Source organism: Acromyrmex echinatior, chromosome 2, assembly GCF_024713525.1.
Source record: "Acromyrmex echinatior isolate Ae372 chromosome 2, ASM2471352v2, whole genome shotgun sequence".
Lineage (NCBI taxonomy): Eukaryota > Metazoa > Arthropoda > Insecta > Hymenoptera > Formicidae > Acromyrmex > Acromyrmex echinatior.
In genome coordinates, this window is record NC_141853.1 from 21794777 (window position 1) to 21808080 (window position 13304).

The 13304-nt window shown below is 31.1% G+C and overlaps 1 protein-coding gene across 4 annotated transcripts in view; it reads right to left on the reverse strand.

Moving 5' to 3' along the window:
* Positions 1 to 13304, reverse strand: part of LOC105153874 (corin serine peptidase) — a 136098-nt gene that overhangs the window by 18176 nt on the left and 104618 nt on the right. For all 4 annotated transcript variants that reach the window (XM_087416835.1, XM_087416834.1, XM_087416833.1 and 1 more), the window contains 10 exons: positions 10545 to 10662; positions 8087 to 8320; positions 7420 to 7673; positions 6422 to 6706; positions 5856 to 6235; positions 4591 to 4718; positions 4251 to 4377; positions 2576 to 2727; positions 1253 to 1451; positions 627 to 779 (listed from right to left, as the gene is read on the reverse strand). In XM_087416835.1, the coding sequence (XP_087272961.1) occupies positions 627 to 779; positions 1253 to 1451; positions 2576 to 2727; positions 4251 to 4377; positions 4591 to 4718; positions 5856 to 6235; positions 6422 to 6706; positions 7420 to 7673; positions 8087 to 8320; positions 10545 to 10662 (2030 nt within the window). The remainder of the gene's footprint in view (positions 1 to 626; positions 780 to 1252; positions 1452 to 2575; positions 2728 to 4250; positions 4378 to 4590; positions 4719 to 5855; positions 6236 to 6421; positions 6707 to 7419; positions 7674 to 8086; positions 8321 to 10544; positions 10663 to 13304) is intronic.

Consider the following 13304-nt stretch of genomic DNA (forward strand, 5'->3'; position numbering starts at 1 on the left):
AAGCATTATCTGAATATAAAATTAATATAAATTATTTGAATTATCTGAATATAAAATGTTTATGTGTATTATTTATTATTCTTAATTTAAAATAAATTTTAAATAGAATATTAAGTTATTTTTTAAATAATTTACTATTTATTAAAAAAATAACAATACATAAAAATTATTTTTCAGCACAAACAATATTTTGCAGCGCGAAATAACCAAGAATAACATACCACTATATTTTTCTCAACGGTAGACCTGTTCGCTATTCTTTAAATCCATTAGACTTTAGAGCATCAACGAAAGTACGAAAAGCTTATTTTTCTATGGTATATATCCTCTGAATCATCCAATCTAAAGAGAATGTTTTAATCCTTTAATTATTAAGTTCAGGATAATTCAAGTACTTGCTTTTATTCGCGATAAGCTCATTTCCGTTTCCGTTAGTTGATTAAATAATATATTTATCTTTTTTTGCATTGCGTTAACGTAATAAAAGGACTGTAATCGATTCTTGATTGATAATCTAATAGAAAATTTAATTAAATGTTGAAAATAAAACAAATGCAATCGACTTCGTAAGCTATGCGAAAATAGTGCAAGCTGGAAGTAAAACTGTCAAAATTAGTGTCACTTACCCGGTTTCTCGGCTCTCCTTGCCGCTTCTATCACCTCATGGTGCCCGATGCACTCGTCGGAACTCGGATTTTCCGGGAAAAGTTCGCACTCCAAATAATCCGGAAGAGACAAACCGAAAACTTTGAGAAAGAAACCGCAACGCCTCTTGGTTTCTGAAATTGATTCAGAAAAAATTCATCACTCGCGGTCAAGATCGAAATATCACGCACTGTTCGTGTTATTCAAAATTTAAAGAAATTGACGATTTAGCGGCGCAAAATTCGGTACAATAATTTGACCATACATTCACATGTCGAACAGTGAAATCGAATGCTATTAAGGCTCACGGGTATTAACCAGTATTACTGTTAATGCATCTACGCGGCTTATGCTTGCAATTTATGGTTTGTCGAGCATTAATAATACACCATATCGATCCATATTTTGATAACAAGTAATTTAATAATATTAAATCTCAAGTAATTTATATTACATAAAAATTCGAAAGACATTTGGATGTTGCATTAACGTTAAATTAATTAAAATAATTTTGTAAAATAAAAAAATAACTTCAAAATAATTAAATAAAAATAAAATCAAATTTAAATTAAATAATGAGATAGAGTAATAAATAATTTATACTTACGAAAGCAGAGACTACGACAAGGACGTACAACGCGACCACGAGAACCGCATTTCGGTACGAAAACACTACAAAGGAATAGAGCAGCCAATTCATAACATCTGACGTCAACGACAGCATCGTAAAGCTCCAATTCGTGCTGAGCCTCCCGCTGTCCGAAATTGCCCATATAATTTGGAAACACAGTATAGTTGTACGGAACCTACGATAGAAATTGCGATTACGCATCAAAATTCATGCCTCAAAATTATGTCGTCAGTATAAACTATACTTTGTGCAATTTATATATATGAAACAAGATATTTTTGTGCAAGAAACAAGCAAGAATGTTAATGATGAAAAAAGTAATTCACATTTACAATCTGAGATTATAGTACAAATAGGATAATAAAAATTGATATATTTAAAATTCATTTTATTATGAGCAACTTATTAGAATCAATATAAGAAAATCTAGACCAATATTTTTGCTATCAAATTCTAATACTAAAATTTCAGTTCGCTATCAAACTTTTAATGATTAACAAAATTCGATCACGTGAATCCCGGTTGTTACTGCGTTCAAAATTTTTCCTCTTAAATTCTTTAATGACAACGCTCTCGCGATCTTTATCGTTGCTCAATCTCGTTCTTACAATCAGACACGTACATTCTCAGAAAAATTCAAAATGCGCGACTGCACAGTGAGTGCCTTATGAATTTTAAAACACACACTGTTCAAGCACGAGCCATTGAAATAAAGGGGAAGAAGTAAGTAGAAAATGTATTCAGGAGCGCGGACTCATCGAAATTACGACCGTCAACGGGTGCTTGTAATGTCCGTAAGGACATTTAGCCGCAGAAGGAAGAAAGTAACGTTGTCACTCTTATTCGTCGGTATTCCAGCTCAGAGCGGCAAGTGGCATGGTTACAATGTTGCATACCGGAGCGAATTCCCTTGTGCCGCCTACGCGCACATTCCGCGTACAAAATTATTTTAAATTCTTTAAAGGCGGCCAAGCCTCTTTCGAGGAAAACGTAATACGTATCATCGTGAACAAGCAGCTTTCTGCCGCTACAAGCCGCTAAAATGCGTTGAATATTCCGAGAACATACATTCGCATGAATTCCAGAATTTAACAAGCCTTCTCTTTCTCTTTGATACCCTAACATTTCAGCACCACTTTACATAATAATCAAATATTTTATAATACAACAATCGTAAAAATGTAATTGGTTCAGAGAATTAAAATTTATTAAATATTTTACATTCGACACAACTTCGATCTTGGTGTCCATTCGCGTGACAATCAATATATCTTTATAACAGAAGTTTTATAATCGTACCTTGTGCTGTTGGCAGAAAGTTACGATGATAGGTAAACACACTCCCGGAGCCGGATTCTTGTCTTCGATTACGAAACGCGTACTTTCAGGTATTGGGATCACAGCCGTGTATATGGTTCTATTCTCCAATTTGAAGTCGTTTTCAGGATAGGCTAATTTAGGAAAGAATATAGACATTGATACGAAGAAAATTGGTATTCATGAACAACGATGCCGCATACCTATCATCATCGTATTTTATTTTAATGTTGTTGATTAAAAAACATAATCACACTGAGCATATAAATTAAATTTTTGTCATATTAGCTCGAGTATCACATTCAAAAAGTATCAATATACCATTGTGTTGAAAACAGTCATGTTCTGAGTATCTAGCGAGTGCAGAAGGCATGTTACAAACTTTTGTAGTTATTAACGTGTCAACTGCAGACACGAGGCACTCAACACTACGATAATTATCGTCCGGTTTGCACTTAATTTCAAATCAAGGATTGAAAATATAAAAAATGCCTATTGCATACTTTTCCATTTTATATAATAATTAAAATAAAATTCGATTGGTAAACACATCGATGTGATGTATTCAGTCTACATAATCTTTTGGTACATTATATAACAGAGTTATTATCGTTATAATTTGTTATTATTAGTATATTACTGAAACCATATTAATATATAAAATTGAAGCTTTTACTAATATGATTGCAATTTAAATTTTGAAAGAGAAATTATAGGAAGTAAAGTATATATATAAATGTGAAACTTGAATCAGTACGATACTTTAATTAATCTCACACACACACACACACACACACACACACACACACACACACACATTATTATCTGCATTTATGTTATTTCTTTCTTATAATTTCTAAAATCTATATAATTTCTCTCATAAAATGTATATCAAGAATGCTACGAATCTAACTGATTTATTAATACTGGCATTCAGTAATATAATGACAGTAATATCAGGATAATACCAATATTATTGAAAAATTATGTACGCATGTTATGAAAATTCCAGTTATACACGAGTATTTCCCGCAATATCGGTATTATTAAAGGTTTTCAATTAACAATTTTATAAAAATAAAAATACGATATGTAATTGCTATTATTTCGATATTCAATGCCTGTTTTAAATAATGATGATGTAATTATTTTGTTAACATTGAAATTGACATAACTTGTCGAGTGCAAATTCATTGTGCACGAAATATTCATTTAACAGAAAAATAAAAGATATAAGATTTTAAAAACATGAAAAAAGTTCTATGAGCCTTTCATTTGTTATCGAAATAATGTTGGTATTTGAAATCAAGTGGATTACAAGAACTCATGGTGCTATTGATCTTTCGGTCTCGCTGGTCTCGCAGAGCTTGTTGTTGCATATGCACGCATATTAAAATGTTCGGAGGATTTAACAAGCAGTTTATTTCGGTTTATTCCGGTTAAATACCAGGCGTGGTTATTTGCGTCGCGATGTTTTTCAACTTTACTTGCACCATTTTCCTTGCCGGAAAAACAACCGCATTTTTAACGCTACACGTATTTCGACGTTATTGAAATTTTCGATTTTTTTAAATTTTAATATTGCAAATTTAAAATGCTTGATATTGTGTCAAAAACATTTCAATTACACTTAAATTGAAAGAAATGCTTCACTTACTTTTGAAGTATGCGGCTAAACCGCCGGCGATAGCCAAGAGAGCAACAGCATTAAGCAAAACCTGCACAAATCTGAAACGTAGTCTTCCCGTTGTCACGTAGTGGCTGCCAGTCATATCTCTGATTATCTAATCGAACATAAAAAATTCAGAATATGTGCTTTTTGTAAAATACCTGCCACAGCAAATAAAAAACAGCAGGTGCGAATTTGAAGCTCTAAATCTGTGATTTTATATTTTATGTTAAATATCTAATTTAATGATGTAAGTACATATATAACGAGTGCCTCATTTATCTCTTCGTTTGAGCTGTTGAAAGTGACGCTACATTAAAACGCTTACTTTGTGATGCAAGGAACTATTGTTCCCGGCATGCATCCTGACGATGGTCTGCAAACTGGCTGGCGTGCTCGTAGACTTTGTTATCGGCCTGCCAGATGAGTTATCAGGCTCCGACACCAAGGCTCTGTCTAGAAGGCGTTATAAAGCAATCTAAGTCCAGAAGTCTAGAAGTTCAGGAGGCTGATTTCTTTATTGTCAATTTATCAATAAGTTGCGACTCTTTTGGATACAAATTTTAAGATACAAATCAAGAAGAAAAACGAAGAGTACACGAAATGAAGCTTTCTACGGATGAATTTCGCGATGAGAAAATTTTTATTTCTTATTCCTCTCGGATAAACTGTTTTAATGGTAACATAGCGACGAGAAAGAAAAAAGAAAACAAAACGACGCGATAGAACAGAAAAAGCTTTCCTTCTCGTCTCAGCTGTCGCGCTTTGCCTCGACATTTATTTGTCGTTCTCAAGAAAATGCCTTGAGCTTCGCTACAGAGATGGAATATAAAGAAGAAATTTTACTTTGTGAGATGTATCCCCGTTATCGTTAGCTACGTCATAAAACACGTCTTCTTTATATTTTAGTCCTTTATAATCGGATTTAATTTTCATGGATAAACTGATAGATATTATAAATATTATGTTCCCATTTTAATATTACCACAATTTATATTATAGAATTTTATTGAAATTCCCCAAAGATATAGTTTGCTAACTGTAATCGTGCTGAACTGCGTTGAATATTGCAAAGAACTATGCGAAGTATTATCGCAAAGTAAGAGAAAGGGAGCTTTATGTTATATCTATCTTGAAAAGCGAAGATTTAAAGAACAACTCCTAAAACTCCTTGTCGCAGAAAAGGTGACGATGTCATTAAGCATGTCAGTAAACAAAAAATTCTATCAAAAAGATCTTTTGTGAACAAATAATTCTTGAAAAATGTAGAATCGGTCAAATTAGAAAGTTTCTTCAAAAATTACAAAAAGATTGATTTATGGAACTCACAAAATTGCTTATTAAATCAAGTAAGATTGGAAATTTATGCTTTAGAATTCTAAGATCGAAAATAGGATCTTTGTTTTCATTCGTGAAAATTATCTTATTATATAAAATCGTAAAAATCGATGTAACTTCATCATATCTAGAATATTTAAATCCTTTTTTGTATGTAAAGTGGAAATCGTATTCAACGATTTTTTTTCTAGTGCTTCTGTTAGTTCTTCGCTAACAATAACACAACCGGTAAGCTTTGGCGAAGTTCGAACATACCTGGGACTTTTCCGTGCTTGTGAGGCAGAAGAGGCGCTTCCATTGTCTTGCTGGTGTAGCTAGGTGAGCTGGTTTGACTGAAACTATCTGAGGAAACGTTACTGTCCTGCCGGACGCTGATAGGTTTCGGTACTGGACTCTGACAAATGGCGCTCAGGGGTGGTGGTAGATTCGTCTGCGTTGCTTTTGGTAATTTCTCGAGTTTCTCGTTACCAGTTCGCTCTTTTCTCAGATTATGCTGAAGAATATTTCTAGCTCTTTCCATGTCGCTCTCGTATTTGCTTCGCATTATTGGGTGCTGTTGTTGCTGTTCTAAAGTTCTCTGTTCGCCGTGATAACGTTTGTCGAGGTCGTGTGGTATTCCTTCCAAGTCCTCGTATCTAAACACAACGAATCGCACGTTTACACTGACTGCGGGTTAATTAACTCATTACTGCGGGTCAATTAATTCATTACTACATCATTACTGCGCCGTACAAGCGTTTTCAAACGAGAATTGTGAAATTATATTGATTTAATGTAGAGCGAGGAACGTAAGAAGGAAGTTACATGAAAACATGTTGTACCTGGGTGGCTTGTCCTTGTTTATCCGTCTGTCCATCTCCTGACGTCGACGGTAATCGTCGTCTTCGTGCAAACGCCTCTCTAGATTCTTCGAGGCGGCCTGCAACTCCTCGAACTTCGATCGTCGCTCGCGGCCGGAAGTCAAAATCGTTGCGTACTTTAATTCATCTTTTTGAAAAATCTCCCTTCGCGGTAATGCTATTTCTTCCCTAGGCTTACTTTCGGATGTTTCTTTCTGTTCGCAGCTGCCAGATTCGTTCTCTTTCGTAAATTTTGACAATTGCTGTCTATATGAAAAGGAGAGAACTCCTGGTGAGCATCCAAGTTAAAATCATGTTATTTTTTGTATCACATAATGATTGCGTTTCTACAATCATTATTAGAATTGTTAAAACGTTAGATTCGTAATCCATAAATTGCAATATCTTATATCATTTATTTTGTAAATATTAAAAAATATTAAAGAACGTTGTGTCAACTAAAAAAGTCGAGTAAATAATTTTTCGTATCAAAAATGTCATTTATGTAAAAAATAATCGCTGAGAATAAAAAGATAATTCATAATACTTCGTTGTAAACAAGTATCTATGTATATAAATGCGTAATAATAAATAAACGCTCCTAAAAAATATTGCCCTGTTACTCTATCCATGACATGCGATTTATATTTTAAATTAAAAATAAGAGAAAACTGTATTCTCATCTCAGATTCACCGGAAATGAAATCTGAATTTCGTTTAACGAACCTATCGTGAGTGTAATCGTCTGTAACATCTCGCTGCAGGTCAGTTCGAAATAACATATTACCAACTTGTATCCGAATACAGCAATGCATGACAAAATTCTGCATTCGAGTATTTTTAACGGACTAAAATAAGTACTCGGCGCTAAGCGTGATGGCAGTGACAAATTTGCATAAAAATACGCAGTATACTCAATCGTTTCCTCGAAAAAGATTTAAAAAATATAGAATCGCATATAAATGATATATGTTTATTACCTATTGTGTCGTGACATCGTGCCCAACTGTCGTTGACGGCTATTCGGATCCTCGAACTTCGCCTCGGCGCTCTTAATAATTCTCTCATGAAGTCGTTTTTCAAGATCCAAGGAGACCTTTTGCAACTCCTCGAAGCTTGAATTTTGAGTAAGCTTATGTTCTTCTTGGAAATGCGCTTGTTCGAAATCAGCCACAAAATCGTTATGCTCTTTCGTTTCCTGCGAATCTTTCCCGCTATAATTCGCCAAGTAATCCTGCAACTCATCGAAAATTCATATAAATAAACTACATCCTGAATAAAATAATAATTTTTTAAATGTGTTTTGAATCAATTAATTTGTGTTTAAGGCATCAACAGACATTAACTTTGATGTCACTCAAGAAAAAGAAAGATACAAGACATTTAGTTATTCATTTAATTTAATTCTTTTATTAATAAGTGAATTATTTTTAGAATGTAGATAATATCTAATCTTTTTCGATCTAATATTCATATTATTAGAAAAATATATTTTTAATAATTGCATAAGTATAAAGATGCCATTTTGCATTTCATAATTTGATTTAAGCTTAATAATAGGAAGAGATTAGTAATTATATTATTTCGAGTTTATTACAATAGTTTTAAAAGGATTTCGCTAAAAATGATATAAGATAGTTACTATACCTGTGACGCTTGATTATGATTTCTGAAAGAACCTAAATCTATAAGTTTTTGATTTGAGTCAACGCTGTTCCATGCAGCCGACATTCCTGATGAAGGTGTGGACGAAGGATCACTCGTCTTGCAAGGAGTCACTTGATTACTCTGCCTGGTTGTGAGTTGCAGCGGTATAGGTTTTTCGTTCTTGCTTCTCTTTGGAATTGCCGGCGGCCTCAGTGGAATCGGGGGTGGTGCTACCTACGCCAAGAGTAAAGCACGATTTTTATCTCTATGCTTTTACTCTAATTGTAAGCTGCATAAAAAGAATTTTTAAGGTCTCGTTATTCGATAGAAAGCTAAATATCGAGAATTATATCAGTCTCACTTATCGGTATCGAGTAGTATAAATTTAATAAAATATATATTTGAAAATTAATAGTTAAATTATTGTTCTGTCAAATTTAAATTTCCTGCAACTGGTTTATTCTTATTCTAATTTTTGCATTATTTTCAATACAATTTTTGAATAAATAATTTTTGAATTTTTGCTTTTTTGAAAAAAAGTTTTATATTTTCTTCAACTAGACAAAAATTAATTTAATGTGGAAACATCATTTCGAAATGAGAATTTTCACTGGCAACCAGCTACGTGATTTGCGTAAATTGACGTGAAAGTTACGTGCAAAGTTACAACGCTTATCATCGTTCGAAGACAAGCATCAAGTTTAACTGCCTTGTTGACAAAAGTAAAGCAACACGCAAGTTCATTAGCTTCAAGCATTTATCGTCGATAAACTCTCTCTTCGCGTGAATCACACTTTAATACCTCGAGTACTTTTAATGACTTTAGCAAAATCCTTTCAACAGCTCGACATTTTGAGTATCATTATAATTCCCGAATTTATCGATAAAAACTGATATTAACTAACGTGAAATTCTATATATTAAATAAGTTTTAATTTTTAATAATAAACCCAGTAATTACGTAATTATATATAATGTACATCTAATATACAAATACTTAAAAATATTTCTTACATTACAAATTTCCATGCAAAGCAGCCAAATATACAGCAACATTTATTATTTAATTAAATTATTAAGATGTAGGATTACGAAGAAGGTTTAAATTAAAACGTAAATCTAAGAGTATAAATAATGAATAAATTTATGTCTACGTATGATAATTTATATGACAGATTTTATAAAATGAAATTGTTTATTTCTGTTAAATTACATTAAAATCAAACAGCAAAAGTACTTAAAGTTTACGAAAATACTAATTAATACTTGCAACGTTAGTATATGCCATGTTGTGTGTGTCCAATGTGTGTCCAGTGTGTGTTGAAGATGTTATGTATCTATCGCAACGCTGAATTGCAATTTGTAGATTTTTCTTTTCTGCCAAATCAGGAAAGCCTAAATTTAGCTTAAACAACAAGTTTTAGATAAATTTAAATTATATCAGATTAATCTAAAGTTTTTCATACGCATAATATCCTATAAATCTATAATACAATTTTTAATCTTTTATTTAATAAATCTAAAATTTTTATAAAGTTTTATAAAGTTTTCACAATGAAATTTAAAAAAGTGAAATATATATGTTTACACACACAAATAGTCTGTATATTATTTATACTTATATTTGATATTCATTGGGCAATAATATGCATATTTTTTGCAGACATAATGATGAACGTATTATTATAGCATGATTAATAGTTGCAAAAAATACATTTTATGTGTTTGTTCAATCATCTTTCTCTTCATAAAAGCCTTTTTGGCACAGGATTCCAATTTTGTCGGACAGTTTTCTCATCCGCTGATATTAATTCGCAAAGTAGCGGCGTACCACTAACTACCGGGCTTTAGTCGCGTGATTTAAGGTGTTGAGATTATGTGGTACGCTGGGATACCAACCATGCGGTAACTTTCCAAACTTATACCTGCGTAGGAGGAGATACAAAGTTCGAAAATCCTTTTAGTATCTCCCACCTCGCCAACTCTACTTTTCCCCCTAAATCATTCTAGTAACTTTCTCTTTAATGTCTCTCAATTGTCCAATAAATATACAATATTGCAACTAATAGCAGACAAACTATGTATGTATATATAATGATATGAATATATATATATATATATATATATATATATATAAAATATCATTATGTTAATATAACAATAAATAAGAGAAACAAATCTTGTGTAATAATTTTTAATATAGTTTTATCAAAATTATATATTTTTTTTATCACATTTTATGTCGTTACGATTTGCTTTACTAAATTGCGCAATGTGTTGAATGAAATGTATTATTTGTGAAATGTGTCAAGATTTGTTAGATAAGACTAATCTCAAACTATGATTCAAAACAAAATATGTGTGAAAATATTATATCTATAAATCGCGCCTAAACACTAAGACTAAAGACTTCACTTCACTAAACTAAAGATAGCTAGAAACAAATAAAATTTATTACCGCCGGTGTGGCAGAATGTCGGCGTGGTATTGGCGGCGGTACGTCATTTCCGGTGCGTGGTGGTTCCGGAAGCAGAGAAGTTTTGGTTGGCAAACCAACGCTATGAATTCTGCTCTCCCTAAAATATAAAATAAATTATTCTTAAATTATCTTTGGTCATTTTATTCTTGATTTTATAATATATTTGAAAATTATTGAAGATAATATAAAACATAAGGAAATAAATTAATTAGTAATTTAATGTTTAAACATACTTAAACGTAGCCGTAATTAATTCAAAGTAAAATATATAACATATAATTATAATCATATTAAATGCTACCAATTGTCTTATTCTATTAGTTTCTTACATTTTTTAGAGGACGTCTTGTCATTAATTTATTTATAGTTATTTATAGATGTTATAGAATATACATATTAGATAAGATAGGGAAAAATCAAAAATAATAAAGTGTTGAAAAATGCATCATTTCGTTTTCGTATAAAAAAATATATATACTTTTATATCATATGTTTATCGTGCACATTAAAACTGTTAAAACAATATAATATCATATGAAGCTTGTTAGTCACAATATTTCATTTTTTGCTACAATTATTTGTAAACGCATAATTGACGCTAATTACTGTTGTTATATAAAAATAATTAAAACCAATGTTTGGAATAACCAACGCAAATTGTTTTTCCTGATCAAAAGCTCTCAATGTTATACACTTCTACGTTTCTGCATTCACACTGAAACTTCGTAATAGCGAATCTCGAAATAGCGCACATTACACAAAATCCCTTCCATATGCGCAAGATACATATGCGTAGCATAAGTGGGGATAGTAGTAGAATCGCGTAGCAACACATATTTATGCATGTCTATTGCTAATATGTTATCATTAGCTGCGCCCTAGTGACTGAAAAGGGCATGTTCAAATTTCATGCAAAATTATCAGCTGTGCTCTAGTGATTAGAAAGGACATGTGCAGATTTCGTGCAAAATTAACATGTTCACATGTTCATTTTTTATAAAGACTAATATTTTGGAAAAACAAAAAAATTTTTATCAATATATATAAACAAGATTTACATAAAATAATAAAGTAAATGTAAATAAAATAATCTGTAGACATATGGCTCTAAATTTCATAGTTTGAAAGTACTAGATAACTTTATGTTCGGTGTCTCAAATCGTGTAAATCAAATCTATTACGATTTCAGTAACTAATTATATCAAACAATAAAACTTATCTTATTCTATCAATTTCTATACGTTTTTAATTTTAAAAGTTCTCAGTTGTCTTGTTATCATACATTTATTTTATTTTTATTTATTTAAACATTATATTATAACAGATAGGATTACATAAAATCGAATATAATATTATTGAAAAATGCATCATCTGTTTTCGTGCAAAAAGATATATGTACGTACTTTTATATCGTTCATGAGTAATGTATGATGTAAACACGCTAATTGTTGGTGTTATTATTATATAAGAGTAATGAAAACCAATTTCTGGGATGACCAGCGCAAATTATTTCTCTCGAGTTTTTCGGTTACGATCGGCGCAATGATTAAAAACTTCTTGTAAATATTATACATGCCTACGTTTTTGCATTTATAACATGAAAATAATTAAAATAATGTAATTAAGATATTGTAATAAAGTACGCAAACAATAAACATTAATCATCCTCTTTATTTTATTGTTTCTGTGATAATCATCTCATTAAGAACTTCTAATTGTCAATAAATATTTTCTCAAGTACAATATTAATATATAGTTATATTTATTTATATATTGTTATTATATATTATATTTATATATTCTTATATATTAATGTTTTTGTTATTGAAGTATATAGGACAAAATATTTTAAAAGAGATATTAAAATCCTAAATGTGAATATCGTAATATTATAGTAAGTAAAAAATTAACTCTTAAATCAAAAAATTATTTTATGAACAAGTATTTCTTTTATGAACAACTGTATCCACATCGACACTCGCAATTGCTGCAATTTATGTGTTGTAATTAATGATCGTAAGAATTGCCATTAAAAGAGATTCAATCAAATGTTGATCTCATCATTAAGTGCTTTAATCACCAAACGTTAAAGTTATACGCGATGAAATAATGATGCTATAACTATTATATTGTAAACATCTTATCTCATACTTCGTATTATTCATTAAACAGACTTGTTAAAATATCTTTTTGCAACAATGAAATTTACCATTATTATTTATTATACATGGTTTTTAAAAATAAATAATTCACCATACTTCGAGTAAATTTTTTCGTGAAATTGAAGCAGATATTCCTCGAAATGATTTCTCCATTCTTTTTCCGGTTTTGTTTCCATTTTCGTTTTCAACTTTAGCTTTCTTTTTGCTTCCGCAAGAGGATTCGGGTCAACTGCAAACTCCGTCCATGAGTCCGGATTAGCAAAAGCTGTGGCACAGAAGCTAATACGTCAGGTTCGATCAAAGCTTTACTATTGACTTCAAGCATATTGTTAACGCGGGAAACACTGCATAGTGCATAGTCTCGAGTCAGAAATTATTAAGTTCTCATAATTTACTATATTCAATAAGATTATAAACAATTGCACATTCTTTTATATTTTAAATTTATTTGTAAAAAGAAAAAAGAATATAAATAAGTTACATAGGCAGTAATAAATTATGCCGGACAATTATACCTTTGTAAGAAATGAAGTGATAATTTCTCAGAGATTAACCCGTACATGACTATGTCACCAAA